The sequence below is a fragment of the Copadichromis virginalis genome, linkage group LG22 (assembly GCF_057382275.1).
Source record: "Copadichromis virginalis isolate Kocher_CV1m ecotype Utaka linkage group LG22, C_Virginalis_male_GT1.1, whole genome shotgun sequence".
NCBI lineage: Eukaryota > Metazoa > Chordata > Actinopteri > Cichliformes > Cichlidae > Copadichromis > Copadichromis virginalis.
Window position 1 is genome coordinate 2,276,112 of NC_140638.1, and position 26,494 is coordinate 2,302,605.

A 26,494-nucleotide genomic window follows, 5' to 3' on the forward strand; every position below is an offset into this window, starting at 1 on the left:
AGGCATTGATGTGCATGTTGCTGCTGCTGAGTTCAGCCTCAGTGTCTCTGAGATATTCAGACAGGAAATGTTCAGAATGTTCTGGAGGTGTTTTAATGACTTTTTGAAGTCTTTGTTGTGTTCGTGGTTTGTTCTGCTGTTTCTGACTCGTTCACATTTGTCATCAATTAAAACTGCATCAGTCAAAGTTTTGCATTTGAAGTGAACTGAACTTCAGATCTTGTTGGATGCTGTTAGTGCTCATAAATAACTCAGCGTTTCACACATCATGACGTGACAGGAAAACTGTGGCTCTCTTCTGGTTTGACTTCCTGGATATTTTCAGTTCAAAGCTGCCTGACTCAAAGAAACAGGCAGACAGTGACGGACGGTCAAATATCTTCTTAGCTTAAGATGTCAACACAAACTCAAGGTGTCCATGACTCCAGGGTGAAATACAGCAGAGGGACCCATGAGGATGGAAGAGGAAGAGAGCAAATCGAGGTGGAGATGTTAGACGATGGAGAGCAGAACCCTGCTGGTGGATTACAAGAAGCTGGTAAGTAGGAACGAACTAAAAATACAAACTACAGATAATAAAAGGGAGGAAGAAGAAGGAGCTCCAGAGCCCCTCATTAGTGCTCCATGAATGGACTCTTTGTGTATTTTCTCTGTAGATGAACACACCCAGAGAAAGCTTCCAGCTGTGGACAGCAGCTGTTTCAGAGCGTTTGAAGTGACCCTGGGAGTGCTGTATCTGCTGATTCTGGCTGGAATCTTAACACGCTGTGAGCAACTTTATTTATCATGTTAGATTTGTGATTTTTTAACATTTTAAGGGAAATTATTTGATGTTGTTGACCTGATTCTGTTCACTTCCTGTTCTCTCTTCATGTTACAGTTAGAAACAGTCACTCTGCAGAGTTTTCTTATATATGTTACACTACTGCTGAAATATGTTCACTACCTACAGACTGGTTACAAATGTGCTGGGGCCCAGCTAACTGATGAGATCTACACTAAAGTAAATTAACTTAATACAAGGCTATCGAGGCTATCGTGGCTATCGTGGCTCAAGAGTTGGGAGTTTGCCTTGTAATCGGAAGGTTGCCAGTTCGAGCCCCGGCTTGGACAGTCTTGGTCGTTGTGTCCTTGGGCATGACACTTCCCTCTGGTGGTCAGAGGGCCCGGTGGCGCCAGTGTCCGGCAGCCTCGCCTCTGTCAGTGCGCCCCAGGGTGGCTGTGGCTTCAATGTAGCTGCTGTCACTAGTGTGTGAATGGGTGGATGACTGGATGTGTGAAGTGCTTTGGGGTCCTTAGGGACTAGAAAAGCGCTATACAAAAACAGGCCATTTACCATAAGCCTTTAATGTTAGTAGGGATGGGAATTGTTTAGGCTTTATCCAATACCAGTACCAAACCGGTGCTTAAAGAATGGAGAACACACACTTTGTCCAAAAACCTCTCATGTTCAGCTGGTTTTTTGTATAAAGATAACAATGTTAGCCTTTTCTGCAGCTATGGGGCATATATGGCATCACTCTTAGCTGGAAGCAGTGCTTAAACAATGGAAAAAACACAAACTTTGTCCAAAAACCTCTCATGTTTAACTGTTTCCCTCTTTTTCTTTGGTCATCCTTTTTGGCCAGGGTGAAGGGAGTATCTGCCATCAAACAAGAAGACAGCCGCATGTAGCTATGATGATGTTTGCTAGTTCACCTTACATGCATTAATGTAATAACGTGGTTAGCCTACTCAACGTAAATTACACACGAACAACATTAAGCTACTCACGCAGAGAAGAACGGCTGCTGCTGCATCATCATCCTCATCATTTCTGCTACACTGGCAGGGCTAGGGGCCAGGACTCTCCTCTTCGGGTTTTTGGGGGATGTTGCTAACTCTGGGTCCGATAACAGGCACCACACCCGCAGTAGATGTGCTCGGTGTGAGGTCTCGCAGCAAGCTACCAAATACGGCGCATTTCTCCGGATACCGGTACCCATCCCTAAACATTAGTGGCTAACCACCAGCAGCTAAAGCTGACGACACACTGGAAAGGATTCACTCGTCACGTATCACTTTGAAGATCACAGCTGGCTCCAGTTTTATGTAACCTAATGTATTTAATACTAAATCATATGTCAGGCTTGATGTGCTCTCATAGGTAGTCGCTTTGATCTCTGTCTCTGCCTGGAAGTAGAGAAACATTACTCTTCGGTTCCCATCGTGCTGATTTTGTCTATATTTTTAGAAATGAGAGCTGCTCCATCCAAAGTGGAGGAGTGGGAACAAGACCAGGTTTCCTTCAGAAGGTTTGCCAATTATCTATGAAGCCCACATTGTTTTTTGGACACCACTCAGACAGCCAGCAATTTAAGGAGAACATGCGGCTAAACATGTAACTCCTGGTCTGATTGGGGAGGGGACCAGAGAAAACTACAGAGTCCCACATTGTTTTGGCAAAGTTACACACCGATTCAATATTGATTTTAGTGACCTCCGATTGGCGTAACCGGGTGTCATTACTGCCGACGTGAATTACAATTTTACTGAATTCATGTTTACCCTTCCCCAGCAGTTTTACATTTCCTCAATGTCGACCTCTGCAAAGACCTTTGCAGCTGATCAAACACACACATCCACACATGTGCAATAAGACTAAGTGCAATACTCTTCTCTGACAAAGTTGTATTTTTACTCAGTTGTATAAAGCATTTGCATTATATTTTTATCCTATTGTATATTTTATTCTATTTTACTCTATTCTTTACAGTTGGGTACAGTACATTATTCGTATTATATTCTAAGTTTTGCTATATAACTTTTGCACTGTCCGCTTCCTGCTGTGAGAAAACAAAAAAAAAGGTTATCTTATCTTATCTTATATCAACAAAGCAGACAGGCAGCAGCATCTGCTGCAGACTGATACAGGTGCAGTCACACTACGTTAGACAGTGGCCTGGTCTGTCATTATGTCAACTAGTTAGTTCACTTGGTGTATTAAACAGCTAGCTAACAAGTTCATGTTAGTTCCATTCATCTAAAGTGAGAATAAAAAAGTCCATCTGGGAAAGTGCAATGATTTGAAATTAATTTCCTGTTTTGTTGCATTTCTAACCAGATATTTTAGTGAGTTTGGAAAAAGAGCAGCTGCAGAAAGAAGTGAAGCTGAAGGACAAGATGGAAGGTAAGAAACTATTAAGAAGTATTAAAGTTGGAGATGACTGTATTTGAGAGTGGGTTAATTTTATGTTTTAAATCAGATTCTTGTGTAAAGATAATCTGATAAAAAGAAACAAAACAAGTTGCAGCTGCTGACCTCCCAAACTAACATAATCAGGAGAAAACTGTTCAAAGTCAAAGGCAGCTCAGCCCTACAAACTATCAGGTTATGTTGTCCACGGTGTCGTGGAAGCTTCAGGACCCAAATGCAGAACATGGTGGACAAATGTTAAACATAAAGTGTGTTTATTCCAGGAAAGTACAGATGGTCCGGAAAAGAGAAACAAAAATCCATGAGGTACAAGAAAAACAGACAAAAAGAGTAGGAACAGCACAGCTAGTGAGACGACTGGACAAAGGGCGAGGGAAACAATGGGAATGAATACTAGTGATAGGAATTCTGTCTCTTTTTAGAGAACTGGCTCTTTCGGCTCCCAACCCTCTCTTTAGGTTGTTTTGTTGGTTTAATTAATTAATTATTAACAACAATGTAAAATTATGCACAAAATGAATTACTAATATAAAAAATATGTTTTATTTATGTATGTTTATTATAGGCAGCTCAGTCTATAATTATAAAATACAAAAACCAACTATTTACAATTCCAGTTTTATTAACGATTTAAGTTTTCAGCTTTTACCTTTTAAACTAATTGAAAGTGAAACGACAACAAAAACCCCACAACACAACAAAATATAAATTAACATGCAAAACAAAAAGAAGATGCACGTTCTCTGTCATATAGGCCCGGGATGATTTTTTGGGAGAGTGTTTTCCTGCTTGGAATTGCATACATAGGATTCAGTGCATGAGTAAACTTTCTGAAAGTGCAATCATTTTTGCCAGCTCTTTATCAATTGAGTTCTGTCTTGCTGGGGTCACAGACTTCTGCAAAAACTGTTTAACAGAGCTCTGCGTTGGTTTAGGCGGTGGACAGTTCTCAGGTGCCTGTGCAGGTTGTTTGTGGAGCCGGCTCTATATGATATCCTTTTCTTGCAGACTCTACACTCTGCCTTTTGTTGCGAAATCAGTTTCACCCGGTTCTTTTTATTCCTCGGGCATCCAGAGACGGCACCAGAACTCAGTAGTCATTTCACAAAACCTTTATTCATCTTTATTCATCTTCATTTAAGCATGCATCTTCTAGAAGGGAAGACGTGCAAGGCCGGTGTCCCTCTGCAGATCTTCACTCCTTTGTCTGTTACAGCCAGCTTTATAGAAGTGACCCCATCATAAAACCCCCACGGTGTGCTGCAAACTCTGTGTCTGTGTGTATGCACGAGCACGTGAGTGCCTGTGTGTGCGCATACCCGTGTGTACATGAGTGAGTGTGCATGTAGGTGTGGGTGTGTCGTAACAGTCAAAGCACTTTGTGTCTGTGTGTCTGTATACGTGACGTCCTGGGGGTCATAAAAGTAATCTCACCCAAGCTACACCAAATTCCTCTACACAACATAGAAAACACAGTTAACATATTACAAACACTGAGACTCCCACTCTGCATCCACTGGGCCAGTGGCCTCTTGTTGTCTTACATTGACAGATAAGGTGGAGAGTCTCCTGCAAACCTACTTCTAAGTTTAGAACAATTATGAGTTTTATTAAAGGTACAAACATCAGCATCAGCAACCCCAACTGTAGCTTCCTGACTCCTTCTATGGCAGGCAGACCCCAGTGTCCATAAATTCCTTTCCTTCTAAACAATTACACTCTCAGCCTACAGCTAAGCCAAACTGAAACACAGACCAATCCTTCCTTATTCCTCTGATCTAAACAAATTTAACACATCATATTATAATAATTATTTTCTTGCACTCACACTTTGTACTGTCAATGAAATATAAATGGTTCCAGATTGTGCTTCTTTTCTTGATGTCACTCATTTTCATTACTACACCTTTCTATTGTGGTGATGTTGTCTATTGTTGTTGTCCCTGGCTCTCTCTCTCTCTCTCTCCCTCCTGCTCTGTTCCTGTGCTGCTGCGAGTGTAACTACCGCCCCTCCCTCCTCTGCTCAGCGCAAACACAAGGCTCGCGTGTGGAGTGAAGCAAAAAAGAGATGAAACAGGAGGGGAACACAGCTGAACCTAATCACAGAAAAACAGACAAAGAAAGTAAACTAAATACCAAACACAGCAGACACAGGTTAAACAAAGGTTAAAGAGAAAGTAATCAAACAAAGGAAACATCACTGACTGTAGGGCCAAACATCGCTAATCGAAGATCAAGAAGATGAGTGACAGGTGCTCTGACCTGTGCAAAGTGTCCATTAATCTTTTGCTTGAAATTAAAAATTTAACCTTTATTGTTCTAATTTCAACAACATCGATCCAACATTTGCCTCAAGCTCAAGTTTCCATATTCCAATTTCTGAAGATGACACCAAAAGGATCTCACACGACCTGATTCACACTGATACACGGTCAAAACACTGTTTGCCTCTGTCCCATCTCATCACACCTGAGCACCACTGAACCTGGATTAAAAGGTTATGGCGACAGTGGCAAGTAGGGTTACTACTCCCTCTTGTGCTGAGAAATTGCAATAGCACCAAAAACATAAAATGGCTCCAACACTGACAGAAACTTTACACAAAAGGGCAGAACACTGAAAATATAACATGCAAAAGTAGCATATGAATATAAACCCAAAGAGTTAAAGTTACATGAAAATAATAGAAAGGCCAAAAAAAATCTAAATCACATATAACAGACCCAGGACCATAACACAACCTGCTTCAAACTCATCAGGAAACACAGAGTGAGAGCTGCACAGGTGTGGCAGGTTGGAACAAGGAAAAGCTGAATGAGTCGTCTGCAGACAGCGGCCATCTTGGCTCTTTATGTAATCATAAAGCAGCATGTTGGTGCACCAATCACAGCAGAGTACCTGCACATGCCCGTTATCATCCTCTCATTCAGTCACAGCTGAGGCGCAGCATGCAGAGCTTTGCATGAAGGACAGAAAAACACAGCAGTTACACAAAATGACACAAATATGATGACAGTCATAACAACAGGTCAAAGTTCAGTCTGTTACTGTATCATAGACACAGATGCTGTGTGTGCTATATGAGATGCTGCAGGCAGTCAGTGTGAGTCTTCAGCAGTCTGAGCTACAAAGATGGGATCTTGGCTGCAAATGAATGTATGACTGATACTGAATCCCAGCAGCCAACAAACATGCAGCTTCACAACCAGAACGTGTCCTTCTGCCACAGCAAATACAGGAAGTACCTGATCACATGGAAACACCTTTGATATGAGGAAGTGTTGAAGCCTCAGAGCAGCTTTGACTGAATGTAAAAAGACATATTTTCAGTGAGAACAGGCACATGTCACATGAGTCCGAATCTATTCTTTCAAAGCATATAGATAACATCTCTGACTACAGGTGTAGAAATGCTGTTTGACTCTTCACCTTCTTCCTCCACACTGAAGCACAATTATTCTGAATCTTGTCAGTGGTTTTTGTTCACAGTTGATACGTATTTAGCTCATCAGATTTCCTGTAGTTCTAACACCTCCACCCACAGGACATGTTAAAGAGCAATGGCTGCAAGTTTCTGACTCTTATTGATATTTGACAAAGCAGAGGAAGAAGATTATTTCTGTTCAACGTTTCACTCATTTTATTTTATTTTATTTTATTTTGGTTTCACTGAAATATTTCAGTTGGTTGGAGTAACAGTCAGTTACAGGAAGAAGTGAAGAAGCTGAAGGAGAAGATAGAAGGTAATAAAGTTTGAATAACTGATAGAAAACATCAGTGTTACACAGTGATAACCTGATTGTGTCTTTATTTTGAATCCTAAATGTTTGATGCTGTGTAACAGTTTCTCTGTATAAATGTAAGTTTCAGTTCATTATGAATAAGAGAGAAAACCTGAGTTTAAATGAAGCATTTACAGGGAAAATGACAGGAACCAAAGATTAATGTGATACAACAGGACACAAAGTCTGACTTTAAAACATGTGTTTGACTTTAAGAGAAGTGTCCTGATCGATGGACGAGATTTGGAAGCAGCTGTTACTTTAAATCCACTGAGTGGAAAACTTGGTCTGAGAGCAGGAGAGCCTGTCAGGATAAAGGAGCTGATCTGGTGGTGATAAACAGCAAAGAGGAACAGGTGGGTGTGTTTGTTCATGTCTGTGTGATCTTTGATGGAGCTGACAGTCATCTGTTACTTGTGTCTTTGACCTGCTGTCAGTCTGTGACCTGCTTCCTGTCTCCACTCTGATGGATTTCTTGGATTCTCCTTTTTTGTTGCAGACACATTCAAACGTAAAGTTTTTACACATTTGACAAACATTTAATTTACACAGAAATGTTATAAAATGAGAGAAATCCTCATAATCCAGATTATTTTTCTGATTCAATCCAACTGAATCAAATGATTTGTTAACACTGATTCCACTGCAACACTGACTGAGCTACAGGAGGAGCTGATATTCATTGATTCTTTGGCTCTTTCTGATTTCTGCACAATGGAAGAAAAGTTTCATCACAGTTATTCTTCCTTCAGACATGTTCACAAGATGATGTCACTACAACAGAAGTGCTGAATTATGACTGGAGACAATATTTGTGTCTCTTCTCAAACAGGAATTTGTCAGTGAATTTGGAGGATACTCTTGGATTGGTCTGAGATCCAACCAGACATCAGGAGGATCTAAATGGGAATGGGTGGACGGATCAGCGCTGACAGAAAGGTGAGACATTAGTTTGTTTCTATTCCAGAGTTATTATTTAGAAGTGAAACACTGATGTTTTGGAAGATAGATCAGCAATACATGAGCTGAGCTATTTTCCAACAGCCCCACAAACTGAATGTAAAGAAAAGCAGAAATCCTCCTTTGAATGAACAGCTGTGCTTGAACTCTCTTCATCTGCAGTCTGTGATGACGTTCAGTTACAACAAGTCAGTTTGAAGGAATCAGGATTGAAACATGTTCAAAGCAGCGACCGACACATTTCACTTTGTTCAATTTGTCTTCATGTTTTTGTGCTGTAATGTTTCTTTTCTCACAGAACAAAAAGTGTTTCAGAGAATTCCTGTCTCTTCTTCTTTGGTGTTTGTAAAACTTCAGAACATATGAAGGAAGAAGCTTCAGTAAATATGACCTGATAGACACACATTTCAAAGTGATGTCTGTAAACAGCTGACAAAACAGTTTCAAACAGCAGAAAGTCAGCTCTGACTTCTTTTTATTCTCCATTTTTACAGCAGGAAGATTTCATATTCATCAAAGCTTGAAAGCTGTTTTAGTGTGCATGATGATTCTCAGAGAAAAGTCTAAAGGAGGGAAAGTGGGCGAGAAACCTGGGAAAGAAATACAGCAAATATTGGAAATATTCCAAAAGAGACGCATATTTATATGAATGTGACAATAGTTATGAGTTTAGTCCAGTTTCATATCAGATTTGATCTCTCTGACAGGTTCTGGGCAGAAAGACATGAGAATCCCAGTTATGGTCACTATGGAGTCTGCTGTGACCGTGATGGGAGATGGATGCTGTTATATTATTCTGATTCAACGACCTTCATCTGTGAGAAATGAGTTTGGTGCTTTGATGTAAATGTTTGAATAATCCAACCAAAGACACCTCACTATGAAATGTCCTGCATGAGCCTCAGACTCAGCTTACAGTCTTTACTTGTTCATTCTGCATCATATATTGATTACATATATTGTTCCTCTGTGCTCTGTGCTGTACAGTAAGGTTGGAAGTCATCCACACAAAACCTTGAAGTACTTCATTACTCTGTAGTTCCAGCAAATTGTTCTAATAAAAGTCAAAGTGCAGCTTGTCTTTACTTTGCTTTACTTGGTTTATTCATCAGTCTGTTGGTCCTAAAACTTCAGTAAATGTCTTCTTCAGTTTCTCTCAAACAGCTGAAAGTTGCTGCTTCTTACTTTTAGCTACAAATCAGGAACCAAGAGACTGAAACCAGCACAAATTCAGTTTGTCAAACTTACAACGTGTGAATAAGTGAAGATGAATCCGTTTAAAACAACTTTCCTTCTTCTTCTTCACTTACATCAAAACACAACTTTACCTTCCTGCTTAGTTTGCAGCGAGCTGCCTGCACAGCGTTAACACACTGAAGGTCAAAGTTCATTTCAGCATGGCAGAAAGGAAAAGTCCAGAAACAACAACCCTCACAGTGGACACGGTTAAAGTCTGTTGATGACTCTGAACATGACTCGGGTCTTTTTGTAACGTGGGCCTTAGTCGTCTTCATGAATCAGACAGTTTCAGAGCCAGTTTCCATGTGACACACTTCCTGCTTTGGACCCTTTACCTGCAGCCTGTATGTGTCCACATGTGATTGGTGCAAAGCTTTTAACTAATGACCACAGACCCTGGTTGTGTTTCACTTCAGATGATTTTCAGCATTTCATTGAATTCTAACTGCATCAAAGACATTTCAGCGTTTCAATTCATCAAAATGACTTCAGATCTTGTTGCATGCTGTGAGTTTCTCTGCTGGTAAACTCGAAATAACTGAAGTTCACACTGACGCCATATTTCCTGCATCAGAAACATTCGCTCATTACTAACATTATATATTGTGTGATGACAGCAGCTTCTGAGAAAGCTATTTTTAAGTTGCTGCTGCTAAGTTCAAGCTCAGTGTCTGTGCATTATGACAAACATTTCAAATACATTTGTGTCTTTGCTTGTATTGGTGTACAAGTATCTATGTATTAATGCATGTAATGGAAAAGTTTTCCAAATAAATGGAGAAAAGTATTTAAGCTGTCTGTGTTTGTGCTTTATTCTGCTGTTCGTTTCTGACTCGTTCACATTTGTAATTAATCACAACGGCATCAATGAAATCTCAGTAATTAAACTGATAAATCTGAACTTCAGGTCTTGTTGAAATCTGTTTGTTTGTCTGTTTCCAACTGGAGACGGTGACAGTGACAGAGCGAACCTCTGCAACGCCGTGACGCCCCGTTAGCTTCTCTGCAGGTCAGAATCAAAACCACTCAGCAGTTCACACTGACGTCATATTTCCTGTGTCACAAACTCTTCTTCTCTCTTCTCATTCTGTGGACTTACAACATGTAGAAACTCATGAAAGCAGCATCTAACAAAGGCATTGATGTGCATGTTGCTGCTGCTGAGTTCAGCCTCAGTGTCTCTGAGATATTCAGACAGGAAATGTTCAGAATGTTCTGGAGGTGTTTTAATGACTTTTTGAAGTCTTTGTTGTGTTCGTGGTTTGTTCTGCTGTTTCTGACTCGTTCACATTTGTCGTCAATTAAAACTGCATCAGTCAAAGTTTTGCATTTGAAGTGAACTGAACTTCAGATCTTGTTGGATGCTGTTAGTGCTCATAAATAACTCAGCGTTTCACACATCATGACGTGACAGGAAAACTGTGGCTCTCTTCTGGTTTGACTTCCTGGATATTTTCAGTTCAAAGCTGCCTGACTCAAAGAAACAGGCAGACAGTGACGGACGGTCAAATATCTTCTTAGCTTAAGATGTCGACACAAACTCAAGGTGTCCATGACTCCAGGGTGAAATACAGCAGAGGGACCCATGAGGATGGAAGAGGAAGAGAGCAAATCGAGGTGGAGATGTTAGACGATGGAGAGCAGAACCCTGCTGGTGGATTACAAGAAGCTGGTAAGTAGGAACGAACTAAAAATACAAACTACAGATAATAAAAGGGAGGAAGAAGAAGGAGCTCCAGAGCCCCTCATTAGTGCTCCATGAATGGACTCTTTGTGTATTTTCTCTGTAGATGAACACACCCAGAGAAAGCTTCCAGCTGTGGACAGCAGCTGTTTCAGAGCGTTTGAAGTGACCCTGGGAGTGCTGTATCTGCTGATTCTGGCTGGAATCTTAACACGCTGTGAGCAACTTTATTTATCATGTTAGATTTGTGATTTTTTAACATTTTAAGGGAAATTATTGGATGTTGTTGACCTGATTCTGTTCACTTCCTGTTCTCTCTTCATGTTACAGTTAGAAACAGTCACTCTGCAGAGTTTTCTTATATATGTTACACTACTGCTGAAATATGTTCACCTCCTACAGACTGGTTACAAATGTGCTGGGGCCCAGCTAACTGATGAGATCTACACTAAAGTAAATTAACTTAATACAAGGCTGTCGAGGCTATCGAGTCTATCGTGGCTCAAGAGTTGGGAGTTTGCCTTGTAATCGGAAGGTTGCCAGTTCGAGCCCCGGCTTGGACAGTCTTGGTCGTTGTGTCCTTGGGCATGACACTTCCCTCTGGTGGTCAGAGGGCCCGGTGGCGCCAGTGTCCGGCAGCCTCGCCTCTGTCAGTGCGCCCCAGGGTGGCTGTGGCTACAACGTAGCTGCCATCACCAGTGTGTGAATGGGTGGATGACTGGATGTGTGAAGTGCTTTGGGGTCCTTAGGGACTAGAAAAGCACTATACAAAAACAGGCCATTTACCATAAGCCTTTAATGTTAGTAGGGATGGGAATTGTTTAGGCTTTATCCAATACCAGTACCAAACCGGTGCTTAAAGAATGGAGAACACACACTTTGTCCAAAAACCTCTCATGTTCAGCTGGTTTTTTGTATAAAGATAACAATGTTAGCCTTTTCTGCAGCTATGGGGCCTATATGGTATCACTCTTGGCTGGAAGCAGTGCTTAAACAATGGAAAAAACACAAACTTTGTCCAAAAACCTCTCATGTTCAGCTGTTTTCCACTTTTTCTTTGGTCATTTTAGCCTTTTTGGCCAGGGTGAAGGGAGTATCTGCCATCAAACAAGAAGACAGCCGCATGTAGCTATGATGATGTTTACCTTACATGCATTAATGTAATAACGTGGTTAGCCTACTCAACGTAAATTACACACGAACAACATTAAGCTACTCACGCAGAGAAGAACGGTTGCTGCTGCATCATCATCCTCATCATTTCTGCTACACTGGCAGGGCTAGGGGCCAGGACTCTCCTCTTCGGGTTTTTAGGGGATGTTGCTAACTCTGGGTCTGATAACAGGCACCACACCCGCAGTAGATGTGCTCGGTGTGAGGTCTCGCAGCAAGCTACCAAATACGGCGCATTTCTCCGGATACCGGTACCCATCCCTAAACATTAGTGGCTAACCACCAGCAGCTAAAGCTGAGGACACACTGGAAAGGATTCACTCGTCACGTATCACTTTGAAGATCACAGCTGGCTCCAGTTTTATGTAACCTAATGTATTTAATACTAAATCATATGTCAGGCTTGATGTGCTCTCATAGGTAGTCGCTTCGATCTCTGTCTCTGCCTGGAAGTAGAGAAACATTACTCTTCAGTTCCCATCGTGCTGATTTTGTCTATATTTTTAGAAATGAGAGCTGCTCCATCCAAAGTGGAGGAGTGGGAACAAGACCAGGTTTCCTTCAGAAGGTTTGCCAATTATCTATGAAGCCCACATTGTTTTTTGGACACCACTCAGACAGCCAGCAATTTAAGGAGAACATGCGGCTAAACATGTCACTCCTGGTCTGATTGGGGAGGGGACCAGAGAAAACTACAGAGTCCCACATTGTTTTGGCAAAGTTACACACCGATTCAATATTGATTTTAGTGACCTCCGATTGGCGTAACCGGGTGTCATTACTGCCGACGTGAATTACAATTTTACTGAATTCATGTTTACCCTTCCCCAGCAGTTTTACATTTCCTCAATGTCGACCTCTGCAAAGACTTTTGCAGCTGATCAAACACACACATCCACACATGTGCAATAAGACTAAGTGCAATACTCTTCTCTGACAAAGTTGTATTTTTACTCAGTTGTATAAAGCATTTGCATTATATTTTTATCCTATTGTATATTTTATTCTATTTTACTCTATTCTTTACAGTTGGGTACAGTACATTATTCGTATTATATTCTAAGTTTTGCTATATAACTTTTGCACTGTCCGCTTCCTGCTGTGAGAAAACAAAAAAAAAGGTTATCTTATCTTATCTTATATCAACAAAGCAGACAGGCAGCAGCATCTGCTGCAGACTGATACAGGTGCAGTCACACTACGTTAGACAGTGGCCTGGTCTGTCATTATGTCAACTAGTTAGTTCACTTGGTGTATTAAACAGCTAGCTAACAAGCTAATGTTAGTTCCATTCATCTAAAGTGAGAATAAAAAAGTCCATCTGGGAAAGTGCAATGATTTTAAATTAATTTCCTGTTTTGTTGCATTTCTAACCAGATATTTTAGTGAGTTTGGAAAAAGAGCAGCTGCAGAAAGAAGTGAAGCTGAAGGACAAGATGGAAGGTAAGAAACTATTAAGAAGTATTAAAGTTGGAGATGACTGTATTTGAGAGTGGGTTAATTTTATGTTTTAAATCAGGTTCTTGTGTAAAGATAATCTGATAAAAAGAAACAAAACAAGTTGCAGCTGCTGACCTCCCAAACTAACATAATCAGGAGAAAACTGTTCAAAGTCAAAGGCAGCTCAGCCCTACAAACTATCAGGTTATGTTGTCCACGGTGTGGTGGAAGCTTCAGGACCCAAATGCAGAACATGGTGGACAAATGTTAAACATAAAGTGTGTTTATTCCAGGAAAGTACAGATGGTCCGGAAAAGAGAAACAAAAATCCATGAGGTACAAGAAAAACAGACAAAAAGAGTAGGAACAGCACAGCTCGTGAGACGACTGGACAAAGGGCGAGGGAAACAATGGGAATGAATACTAGTGATAGGAATTCTGTCTCTTTTTAGAGAACTGGCTCTTTCGGCTCCCAACCCTCTCTTTAGGTTGTTTTGTTGGTTTAATTAATTAATTATTAACAACAATGTAAAATTATGCACAAAATGAATTACTAATATAAAAAATATGTTTTATTTATGTATGTTTATTATAGGCAGCTCAGTCTATAATTATAAAATACAAAAACCAACTATTTACAATTCCAGTTTTATTAACGATTTAAGTTTTCAGCTTTTACCTTTTAAACTAATTGAAAGTGAAACGACAACAAAAACCCCACAACACAGCAAAATATAAATTAACATGCAAAACAAAAAGAAGATGCACGTTCTCTGTCATATAGGCCCGGGATGATTTTTTGGGAGAGTGTTTTCCTGCTTGGAATTGCATACATAGGATTCAGTGCATGAGTAAACTTTCTGAAAGTGCAATCATTTTTGCCAGCTCTTTATCAATTGAGTTCTGTCTTGCTGGGGTCACAGACTTCTGCAAAAACTGTTTAACAGAGCTCTGCGTTGGTTTAGGCGGTGGACAGTTCTCAGGTGCCTGTGCAGGTTGTTTGTGGAGCCGGCTCTATATGATATCCTTTTCTTGCAGACTCTACACTCTGCCTTTTGTTGCGAAATCAGTTTCACCCGGTTCTTTTTATTCCTCGGGCATCCAGAGACGGCACCAGAACTCAGTAGTCATTTCACAAAACCTTTATTCATCTTTATTCATCTTCATTTAAGCATGCATCTTCTAGAAGGGAAGACGTGCAAGGCCGGTGTCCCTCTGCAGATCTTCACTCCTTTGTCTGTTACAGCCAGCTTTATAGAAGTGACCCCATCATAAAACCCCCACGGTGTGCTGCAAACTCTGTGTCTGTGTGTATGCACGAGCACGTGAGTGCCTGTGTGTGCGCATACCCGTGTGTACATGAGTGAGTGTGCATGTAGGTGTGGGTGTGTCGTAACAGTCAAAGCACTTTGTGTCTGTGTGTCTGTATACGTGACGTCCTGGGGGTCATAAAAGTAATCTCACCCAAGCTACACCAAATTCCTCTACACAACATAGAAAACACAGTTAACATATTACAAACACTGAGACTCCCACTCTGCATCCACTGGGCCAGTGGCCTCTTGTTGTCTTACATTGACAGATAAGGTGGAGAGTCTCCTGCAAACCTACTTCTAAGTTTAGAACAATTATGAGTTTTATTAAAGGTACAAACATCAGCATCAGCAACCCCAACTGTAGCTTCCTGACTCCTTCTATGGCAGGCAGACCCCAGTGTCCATAAATTCCTTTCCTTCTAAACAATTACACTCTCAGCCTACAGCTAAGCCAAACTGAAACACAGACCAATCCTTCCTTATTCCTCTGATCTAAACAAATTTAACACATCATATTATAATAATTATTTTCTTGCACTCACACTTTGTACTGTCAATGAAATATAAATGGTTCCAGATTGTGCTTCTTTTCTTGATGTCACTCATTTTCATTACTACACCTTTCTATTGTGGTGATGTTGTCTATTGTTGTTGTCCCTGGCTCTCTCTCTCTCTCTCTCCCTCCTGCTCTGTTCCTGTGCTGCTGCGAGTGTAACTACCGCCCCTCCCTCCTCTGCTCAGCGCAAACACAAGGCTCGCGTGTGGAGTGAAGCAAAAAAGAGATGAAACAGGAGGGGAACACAGCTGAACCTAATCACAGAAAAACAGACAAAGAAAGTAAACTAAATGCCAAACACAGCAGACACAGGTTAAACAAAGGTTAAACAGGAAGTAATCAAACAAAGGAAACATCACTGACTGTAGGGCCAAACATCGCTAATCGAAGATCAAGAAGATGAGTGACAGGTGCTCTGACCTGTGCAAAGTGTCCATTAATCTTTTGCTTGAAATTAAAAATTTAACCTTTATTGTTCTAATTTCAACAACATCGATCCAACATTTGCCTCAAGCTCAAGTTTCCATATTCCAATTTCTGAAGATGACACCAAAAGGATCTCACACGACCTGATTCACACTGATACACGGTCAAAACACTGTTTGCCTCTGTCCCATCTCATCACACCTGAGCACCACTGAACCTGGATTAAAAGGTTATGGCGACAGTGGCAAGTAGGGTTACTACTCCCTCTTGTGCTGAGAAATTGCAATAGCACCAAAAACATAAAATGGCTCCAACACTGACAGAAACTTTACACAAAAGGGCAGAACACTGAAAATATAACATGCAAAAGTAGCATATGAATATAAACCCAAAGAGTTAAAGTTACATAAAAATAATAGAAAGGCCAAAAAAAATCTAAATCACATATAACAGACCCAGGACCATAACACAACCTGCTTCAAACTCATCAGGAAACACAGAGTGAGAGCTGCACAGGTGTGGCAGGTTGGAACAAGGAAAAGCTGAATGAGTCGTCTGCAGACGGCGGCCATCTTGGCTCTTTATGTAATCATTAGGCTGCATGTTGGTGCACCAATCACAGCAGAGTACCTGCACATGCCCGTTATCATCCTCTCATTCAGTCACAGCTGAGGCGCAGCATGCAGAGCTTTGCATGAAGGACAGAAAAACACAGCAGTTACACAAAATGACACAAATATGATGACAGTCATAACAACAGGTCAAAGTTCAGTCTGTTACTGTATCATAGACACTGATGCTGTGTGTGCTATATGAGATGCTGCAGGCAGTCAGTGTGAGTCTTCAGCAGTCTGAGCTACAAAGATGGGATCTTGGCTGCAAATGAATGTATGACTGATACTGAATCCCAGCAGCCAACAAACATGCAGCTTCACAACCAGAACGTGTCCTTCTGCCACAGCAAATACAGGAAGTACCTGATCACATGGAAACACCTTTGATATGAGGAAGTGTTGAAGCCTCAGAGCAGCTTTGACTGAATGTAAAAAGACATATTTTCAGTGAGAACAGGCACATGTCACATGAGTCAGAATCTATTCTTTCAAAGCATGTAGATAACATCTCTGACTACAGGTGTAGAAATGCTGTTTGACTCTTCACCTTCTTCCTCCACACTGAAGCACAATTATTCTGAATCTTGTCAGTGGTTTTTGTTCACAGTTGATACGTATTTAGCTCATCAGATTTCCTGTAGTTCTAACACCTCCACCCACAGGACATGTTAAAGAGCAATGGCTGCAAGTTTCTGACTCTTATTGATATTTGACAAAGCAGAGGAAGAAGATTATTTCTGTTCAACGTTTCACTCATTTTATTTTATTTTATTTTATTTTGGTTTCACTGAAATATTTCAGATGCTTTGAACAAGAGTGAATTCAACAAACTTCAAATCAAACACAATAAACTGAACCACAGTTACAACGAGCTACAGACTGAACATCAAGGTAAGAAAGTTTTTAAAATTAACAAGAAAATACTAATGTCAGATAAAATTTATATTTACATTTTTTAACATGTTTTTTTCTACAGAAACAAAACGACTCAACAGTCAGTTACAGGAAGAAGTGAAGAAGCTGAAGGAGAAGATAGAAGGTAATAAAGTTTGAATAACTGATAGAAAACATCAGTGTTACACAGTGATAACCTGATTGTGTCTTTGTTTTGAATCCTACATGTTTGATGCTGTGTAACAGTTTCTCTGTATAAATGTAAGTTTCAGTTCATTATGAATAAGAGAGAAAACCTGAGTTTAAATGAAGCATTTACAGGGAAAATGACAGGAACCAAAGATTAATGTGATACAACAGGACACAAAGTCTGACTTTAAAACATGTGTTTGACTTTAAGGGAAGTGTCCTGATCGATGGACGAGGTTTGGAAGCAGCGGTTACTTTAAATCCACTGAGAAGAAAACTTGGTCTGAGAGTCAAAACCACTGTAAGACCAGAGGAGCTGATCTGGTGATGATAAACAGCAAAGAGGAACAGGTGGGTGTGTTTGTTCATGTCTGTGTGATCTTTGATGGAGCTGACAGTCATCTGTTACTTGTGTCTTTGACCTGCTGTCAGTCTGTGACCTGCTTCCTGTCTCCACTCTGATGGATTTCTTGGATTCTCCTTTTTTGTTGCAGACACATTCAAACGTAAAGTTTTTACACATTTGACAAACATTTAATTTACACAGAAATGTTATAAAATGAGAGAAATCCTCATAATCCAGATTATTTTTCTGATTCAATCCAACTGAATCAAATGATTTGTTAACACTGATTCCACTGCAACACTGACTGAGCTACAGGAGGAGCTGATATTCATCGATTCTTTGGCTCTTTCTGATTTCTGCACAATGGAAGAAAAGTTTCATCACAGTTATTCTTCCTTCAGACATGTTCACAAGATGATGTCACTACAACAGAAGTGCTGAATTATGACTGGAGACAATATTTGTGTCTCTTCTCAAACAGGAATTTGTCAGTAAATTTGCAGGATACTCTTGGATTGGTCTGAGATCCAAACAGACATCAGGAGGATATAAATGGGAATGGGTGGACGGATCAGCGCTGACAGAAACGTGAGACATTAGTTTGTTTCTATTCCAGAGTTATTATTTAGAAGTGAAACATGGATGTTTTGGAAGATAGATCAGCAATACATGAGCTGAGCTATTTTCCAACAGCCCCACAAACTGAATGTAAAGAAAAGCAGAAATCCTCCTTTGAATGAACAGCTGTGCTTGAACTCTCTTCATCTGCAGTCTGTGATGACGTTCAGTTACAACAAGTCAGTTTGAAGGAATCAGGATTGAAACATGTTCAAAGCAGCGACCGACACATTTCACTTTGTTCAATTTGTCTTCATGTTTTTGTGCTGTAATCAGAATCAGAATCAGAATCAGAATCAGAATGGGTTTATTGCCAGATGTTGAGGTTTACAACATTAGGAATTTGCTGCGGTGCTTCAGTGCAAGCAATAAGAATTAAAGTGCTATGTAGAAAGAAAGATATGTGCATGAGATATACATGAGATATATACATGAGAATAAGAATTAAGAGTGCTACGTAGAAGGATATATACATGAGTGCAGGTGGTGATCAGTGCCAGACATGAAATGATGCAGTGAACGCAGCGTAGGGTCATGTGATAGTGGTGGGAATAGTCATACGGTTATTGTTCATGTGTCCAACAGCAGAGGGGAAGAAACTGTTCTTATGGCGAGAGGTTCTGGTGCGAATGGACCGGAGCCTCCTGCCTGAGGGGAGCAGGTCAAACAGACTGTGTCCAGGGTGCGAAGGGTCAGCTGAGATCCGAGCTGCACGCCGCAGTGTCCTGGAGGTGTACAGGTACTGCAGAGATGGGAGTCTGCAGCCAATCACCTTCTCAGCAGAGCGCACAACACGCTGCAGTCTCTGTTTGTCCCTGATAGTGGCTCCAGCGTACCACACGGTGATGGAGGAGGTGAGGATGGACTCGATGATTGCAGTGTAGAACTGCATCATCGTCCGTGTTGGCAGGTTGAATTTCTTCAGCTGCCTCAGGAAGTACATCCTCTGCTGGGCTTTCTTGATGACGGAGGTGATGGTGGGCTCCCACTTCAGGTCCTGGGTGATGGTGGTACCCAGGAAGCGGAATGAGTCCACAGAGGTGATGGGGGTGTCAGTCAGGATGATGGGGGGGAGTGGAGCTGTGTGCTTCCTGAAGTCCACAATAATCTCCACTGTCTTCTGGGCATTCAGCACCAGGTTGTTGTGGCTGCACCAGGACACCAGACGTTCAACCTCCCTCCTGTAGGCAGACTCATCCCCGTCCGAGATGAGCCCAATGACAGTGGTGTCATCTGCGAACTTGATTAGCTTGACAGACTGGTGGGTGGAGGTGCAGCAGTTGGTGTACAGGGAGAAGAGCAGAGGAGAAAGAACACAGCCCTGAGGGGAGCCGGTGCTGATGGTCCGAGAGTCCGAGACATTCTTTCCCAGCCTCACGTGCTGCTTCCTGTCCGTCAGGAAGTCAGTGATCCACCGGCAGATGGGATCAGGCACATTCATCTGGGAAAGCTTGTCTCGGAGATGGTCTGGAAGGATGGTGTTGAAGGCAGAGCTGAAGTCCACAAACAGGATCCTGGCGTAGGTTCCTGGGGAGTCCAGATGCTGCAGGATGAAGTGTAGGGCCATGTTGATGGCGTCGTCTACAGACCTGTTGGCTCTATATGCAAACTGCAGGGGGTCCAGGAGGGGGGCCGTGAGGGTCTTGAGATAGGAGAGAACTAGGCGCTCAAATGACTTCATGACCACAGATGTCAGAGCCACGGGTCTGTAGTCATTTAGTCCAGTGATCCTAGGTTTCTTGGGGACAGGGATTATGGTAGAGGACTTGAAGCAGGCAGGCACATGACATGCCTGCAGTGAGGAGTTGAAGATGCCAGAAAACACTGGGGCCAGCTCGTTTGCACAGTGTCTGAGGGTGGCAGGAGACACACCGTCTGGGCCGGGAGCTTTCCGAGCATTCAGACTCTTAAACTGCTTCCTCACATCTGCTTCATGAATATGAAGAGTTGTGGTGGGAGGAGGTGGTGTGAAATCCTCTTTTGTGTGGGGTGAGGAGGGGGGTGTTGTAGGTGAAGTGTTTGAAGGTGGTGATGGCTCTATGGAGGGGGGAGAGGTGGGGGAATGAGTGTCCAAAGTGCCTCTATTGTTGGGGCCGTTGGAGGTGTGAAGGCTGCCTGATGGCTCGTCAAAACGGCAGTAGAAGTCGTTAAGGGTGTTGGCCAAGAGCAAGTCATCAGTGGAGTGGGGGGGTTTTAGGCTTGTAGTTTGTAATATTCCTAAAACCTTTCCACACAGAGGCCGAGTCATTCTCTGAGATCTGCTGCTGCATCTTCTCAGAGTGCTGATGTTTAGCAATGTCCACTTCCTTAGTGAACCTGTACTTGGCCTCTCTGTAGCAGTCCCTGTCTCCGCTTCTGAACGCCTTTCTCTTTTCCAGCCACAGCTTTTTGAGTTTAGGAGTAAACCAGGGTTTGTCATTGTTATAACTCACCCTGGTGCGTGATGGCACAATGTTTCTTTTCTCACAGAACAAAAAGTGTTTCAGAGAATTCCTGTCTCTTCTTCTTTGGTGTTTGTAAAACTTCAGAACATATGAAGGAAGAAGCTTCAGTAAATATGACCTGATAGACACACATTTCAAAGTGATGTCTGTAAACAGCTGACAAAACAGTTTCAAACAGCAGAAAGTCAGCTCTGACTTCTTTTTATTCTCCATTTTTACAGCAGGAAGATTTCATATTCATCAAAGCTTGAAAGCTGTTTTAGTGTGCATGATGATTCTCAGAGAAAAGTCTAAAGGAGGGAAAGTGGGCGAGAAACCTGGGAAAGAAATACAGCAAATATTGGAAATATTCCAAAAGAGACGCATATTTATATGAATGTGACAATAGTTATGAGTTTAGTCCAGTTTCATATCAGATTTGATCTCTCTGACAGGTTCTGGGCAGAAGGATGGTCAGATCCTTATTCTGGATACCGTGGAGTCTGCTGTGACAATAATAGGAAATGGACGGGGTCATATTATTCTCATTCAACGACCTTCATCTGTGAGAAATGAGTTTGGTGCTTTGATGTAAATGTTTGAATAATCCAACCAAAGACACCTCACTATGAAATGTCCTGCATGAGCCTCAGACTCAGCTTACAGTCTTTACTTGTTCATTCTGCATCATATATTGATTACATATATTGTCCCTCTGTGCTCTGTGCTGTACAGTAAGGTTGGAAGTCATCCACACAAAACCTTGAAGTACTTCATTACTCTGTAGTTCCAGCAAATTGTTCTAATAAAAGTCAAAGTGCAGCTTGTCTTTACTTTGGTTTACTTGGTTTATTCATCAGCCTGTTGGTCCTAAAACTTCAGTAAATGTCTTCTTCAGTTTCTCTCAAACAGCTGAAAGTTGCTGCTTCTTACTTTTAGCTACAAATCAGGAACCAAGAGACTGAAACCAGCACAAATTCAGTTTGTCAAACTTACAACGTGTGAATAAGTGAAGATGAATCCGTTTAAAACAACTTTCCTTCTTCTTCTTCACTTACATCAAAACACAACTTTACCTTCCTGCTTAGTTTGCAGCGAGCTGCCTGCACAGCGTTAACACACTGAAGGTCAAAGTTCATTTCAGCATGGCAGAAAGGAAAAGTCCAGAAACAACAACCCTCACAGTGGACACGGTTAAAGTCTGTTGATGACTCTGAACATGACTCGGGTCTTTTTGTAATGTGGGCCTTAGTCGTCTTCATGAATCAGACAGTTTCAGAGCCAGTTTCCATGTGACACACTTCCTGCTTTGGACCCTTTACCTGCAGCCTGTATGTGTCCACATGTGATTGGTGCAAAGCTTTTAACTAATGACCACAGACCCTGGTTGTGTTTCGCTTCAGATGATTTTCAGCATTTCATTGAATTCTAACTGCATCAAAGACATTTCAGCGTTTCAATTCATCAAAATGACTTCAGATCTTGTTGCATGCTGTGAGTTTCTCTGCTGGTAAACTCGAAATAACTGAAGTTCACACTGACGCCATATTTCCTGCATCAGAAACATTCGCTCATTACTAACATTATATATTGTGTGATGACAGCAGCTTCTGAGAAAGCTATTTTTAAGTTGCTGCTGCTAAGTTCAAGCTCAGTGTCTGTGCATTATGACAAACATTTCAAATACATTTGTGTCTTTGCTTGTATTGGTGTACAAGTATCTATGTATTAATGCATGTAATGGAAAAGTTTTCCAAATAAATGGAGAAAAGTATTTAAGCTGTCTGTGTTTGTGCTTTATTCTGCTGTTCGTTTCTGACTCGTTCACATTTGTAATTAATCACAACGGCATCAATGAAATCTCAGTAATTAAACTGATAAATCTGAACTTCAGGTCTTGTTGAATTCTGTTTGTTTGTCTGTTTCCAACTGGAGACGGTGACAGTGACAGAGCGAACCTCTGCAACGCCGTGACGCCCCGTTAGCTTCTCTGCAGGTCAGAATCAAAACCACTCAGCAGTTCACACTGACGTCATATTTCCTGTGTCACAAACTCTTCTTCTCTCTTCTCATTCTGTGGACTTACAACATGTAGAAACTCATGAAAGCAGCATCTAACAAAGGCATTGATGTGCATGTTGCTGCTGCTGAGTTCAGCCTCAGTGTCTCTGAGATATTCAGACAGGAAATGTTCAGAATGTTCTGGAGGTGTTTTAATGACTTTTTGAAGTCTTTGTTGTGTTCGTGGTTTGTTCTGCTGTTTCTGACTCGTTCACATTTGTCATCAATTAAAACTGCATCAGTCAAAGTTTTGCATTTGAAGTGAACTGAACTTCAGATCTTGTTGGATGCTGTTAGTGCTCATAAATAACTCAGCGTTTCACACATCATGACGTGACAGGAAAACTGTGGCTCTCTTCTGGTTTGACTTCCTGGATATTTTCAGTTCAAAGCTGCCTGACTCAAAGAAACAGGCAGACAGTGACGGACGGTCAAATATCTTCTTAGCTTAAGATGTCGACACAAACTCAAGGTGTCCATGACTCCAGGGTGAAATACAGCAGAGGGACCCATGAGGATGGAGGAGGAAGAGAGCAAATCGAGGTGGAGATGTTAGACGATGGAGAGCAGAACCCTGCTGGTGGATTACAAGAAGCTGGTAAGTAGGAACGAACTAAAAATATTCCAAAAGAGACGCATATTTATATGAATGTGACAATAGTTATGAGTTTAGTCCAGTTTCTTATCAGATTTGATCTCTCTGACAGGTTCTGGGCAGAAGGACATGAGAATCCCCGTTCTGGTTGCTATGGAGTCTGCTGTGACGGTGATGGGAGATGGACACCGTCATATTATTCTGATTCAACGACCTTCATCTGTGAGAAATGAGTTTGGTGCTTTGATGTAAATGTTTGAATAATCCAACCAAAGACACCTCACTATGAAATGTCCTGCATGAGCCTCAGACTCAGCTTACAGTCTTTACTTGTTCATTCTGCATCATATATTGATTACATATATTGTCCCTCTGTGCTCTGTGCTGTACAGTAAGGTTGGAAGTCATCCACACAAAAACCTTGAAGTACTTCATTACTCTGTAGTTCCAGCAAATTGTTCTAATAAAAGTCAAAGTGCAGCTTGTCTTTACTTTGCTTTACTTGGTTTATTCATCAGCCTGTTGGTCCTAAAACTTCAGTAAATGTCTTCTTCAGTTTCTCTCAAACGGCTGAAAGTTGCTGCTTCTTTTTATAGTTAAAAAATAGGAACTTTAAAAGAGATTGAAATGCAGAAAAAGCATGTTCGGCAAATCTAAATTTAATTCTTTATTAAATTTAGATTTAATATTGCATTCAATATGGAAGTTGTTTTTCAATTTTTTTGTAAGATGGATATGGAAGCCAAATATTTCGCATGAGGTTTTTTGTCTTGATGACTTTGTATAGTTGTTGTTGTACTACAGCATTAGGTCAGACCACAAGTGTGTTGTTCTTTTACAATAAACAGCAACAATCAGAAAGTGTGTTTGGATTGACAACAACTGTGATGACACATTATAACCTGTTATTAAAGTTCTGCCCCTGCTTTGATCAAATGTGGGTTACTGCTGGTTAGTTAGTGTGACTTCATACAAACCTGTGTGTTACACCAGTGGAAGAAGCTTTTCCTTCATCAGTCTTCTTGTTTCTTACTATAGGGCTGAACAGCTACACTAACACTCTCTGGCTCTATGCTGCCCCCCTGTGGTCACAGTTGTAGTCAGTGTTGGTATGAAATGTTTGAAAGCTTCAGCACCACAGACAGCTACAGGCAGCTCCACCCTCTCTGTACTATGTCTTTCTTAGATGTGAATAAGAAAATAAAAACAGTGGAAGAAAACTATAAAAGGTCTATTCAAATATGAAATAGACTCAGCGGTCTGCAGCATCAGAAGTGACACAAACAGGTGCTGAGATGAAGTGAACATAGAGCAGCATCATTATTTTTCAGACTAGTGGATTTTCAATAATACATACAAATATTTAGATGTTTATTTCACTACATGTTCACCACACACACACACACACACACACACACACAGACACACACACAGACACACACACACACACACAGACACACACACACACACACACACACACACACACACACACACACACACACACACATATACACATATATATACATTAGTGGTGCAGCGGATCACGGTTGATCCATAATCCGAACTGATCCCACTCCACGGTTCGGCACGCACGTGATCCAAAGATTTGAAAAAGAAGGAAAAAAACTTTGTGTATGATGTGCGTTGTCAGTCTTTCTGGACCCACACCAATTCACATACTAACAGATCGAGACCGAGGACGCTATAACCAAAGGTGAGCTCTGGCCCAGGGCTCACCTTTCCCTGGGCTTAAATCTCCTTAATTACTGACATGAGTCAGCTGTGTAAAAGGGAAAGGTGGCACCTCAGGCAGAAGAGGTAGTGTGACACGCCCACACAGGCACCTTCAGGAAGAGAGAGGCCCTGCTAGGGCCGTAACAAAAGATAATCGATTTAACTGTCCAGGGAGTGAACGCTGGAGAGCGGGATGGATGGAAGTGCCCGACGGAGAATGGTGTGCATCAAACAACCTGGCACTTAACACCATCAAGACGAAGGAACTCATCCTGGACTTCAGGTGGAACAGAAGTGCCCCTGCCCCCCTGCATATCAACAGAGAATGTATCGTGTGAGTGGAGTCCTTCAAATTCCTTGGCGTCCACATCTCTGCAGACCTCTCCTGGGCAGCTAACACCAGGGCCCTAGTCAAGGAAGCCCAGCAGCGGCCACTCTTCCTAAGGGAGCTCAGGACGGAGCAACTAAACACCCCGTGTTTGGTGACCTACAGATCCACCATCGAGAGCCTGCTGACCTATGCAGTGACAGTGTAGCACGCCAGCTGCACGGAGGCAAACAAGACATCTTTTCAACCTAATGCCCTCTATAGATCCATAAGGGCCACAACAAACAAACTCAGGGATTCTTCTTCCCCAAAGCCATCACCATACTCAACACAAACTTGTACAAAAGTAATCTGCTCTGAAATATCATCACTTCTCTGCCTGTCTGTCTGTCTCTGTGTCAGCACTGTACTGTGTATTTATATTTATAGTAAGTGTATAGTTAAATTATTGTATAGTTTTTATGATATGCTATAACCCCTAACCCCTAGGTTAACCCTTTGCTTTGCCTTCTGACAATAGGTCACAACATGGTCAAAGGTCACACATTAGTACAGCAAATAGTATAGTTTTTTGTGATAACCTTATGATATACATGTGAATAATACTTGACCTAACTACATCAAATATATGGGTTAATTGCATTATAAACACTCCAGTGTAGGTTAATAGCAATATTAACAACAGCTCCCCAAAAATGAAGCCAAAACGTCTCTATCGCCCCCTGGTGACTGGCTGCTGTATAGGTCATAAACCCCGCCTCCTCCCTCTTAGCGGATGGGACTGGGGTCAGACTAAAATAAATTAATTCTCCACAGATAATATTTTCCAGAGATTCTTTTTTTTGTTATCAATAGTTCTCATTACGCCGATTTATGTCCAACGGTCTCCTTTCCCATAAGTTTGATTCTACTTCCTACCA

At 41.5% G+C, this 26,494-nt stretch overlaps 2 protein-coding genes across 2 annotated transcripts; both read left to right on the plus strand.

The window, feature by feature from the left end:
* Nucleotides 1–393: 393 nt before the first annotated feature.
* LOC146682365 (C-type lectin domain family 6 member A-like) lies at nucleotides 394–9,023 on the plus strand. The gene is made up of 7 exons (XM_085445604.1): nucleotides 394–538; nucleotides 657–767; nucleotides 3,104–3,169; nucleotides 6,880–6,939; nucleotides 7,195–7,334; nucleotides 7,811–7,917; nucleotides 8,646–9,023. Exons 1-7 carry the CDS (start codon nucleotides 394–396, stop codon nucleotides 8,764–8,766), a joined length of 750 nt encoding a protein of 249 aa, XP_085301730.1. The 3' UTR covers nucleotides 8,767–9,023.
* A 1,681-nt stretch (nucleotides 9,024–10,704) lies between these two features.
* LOC146682366 (CD209 antigen-like protein A) lies at nucleotides 10,705–21,689 on the plus strand. Its single transcript, XM_085446929.1, has 7 exons — nucleotides 10,705–10,849; nucleotides 10,968–11,078; nucleotides 17,188–17,277; nucleotides 17,363–17,425; nucleotides 17,681–17,820; nucleotides 18,297–18,403; nucleotides 21,312–21,689. The coding sequence occupies exons 1-7, from the start codon at nucleotides 10,705–10,707 to the stop codon at nucleotides 21,430–21,432; spliced, it is 777 nt and encodes a 258-aa protein (XP_085303055.1). The 3' UTR covers nucleotides 21,433–21,689.
* The last annotated feature ends 4,805 nt before the right edge of the window (nucleotides 21,690–26,494 follow it).

Excerpts from the sequence above, each read along its gene's own strand:
- LOC146682365 (XM_085445604.1), top strand. The coding sequence starts at position 394 with ATGTCAACACAAACTCAAGGTGTCCATGACTCCAGGGTGAAATACAGC. Across the intron at positions 768-3,103 it reads GGCTGGAATCTTAACACGCT|ATATTTTAGTGAGTTTGGAA; the intron begins GTGAGCAACTTT and ends ATTTCTAACCAG. Across the intron at positions 6,940-7,194 it reads GCTGAAGGAGAAGATAGAAG|AGAAGTGTCCTGATCGATGG; the intron begins GTAATAAAGTTT and ends TTTGACTTTAAG.
- LOC146682366 (XM_085446929.1), top strand. The coding sequence starts at position 10,705 with ATGTCGACACAAACTCAAGGTGTCCATGACTCCAGGGTGAAATACAGC. Across the intron at positions 11,079-17,187 it reads GGCTGGAATCTTAACACGCT|ATGCTTTGAACAAGAGTGAA; the intron begins GTGAGCAACTTT and ends GAAATATTTCAG. Across the intron at positions 18,404-21,311 it reads GGATCAGCGCTGACAGAAAC|GTTCTGGGCAGAAGGATGGT; the intron begins GTGAGACATTAG and ends TCTCTCTGACAG.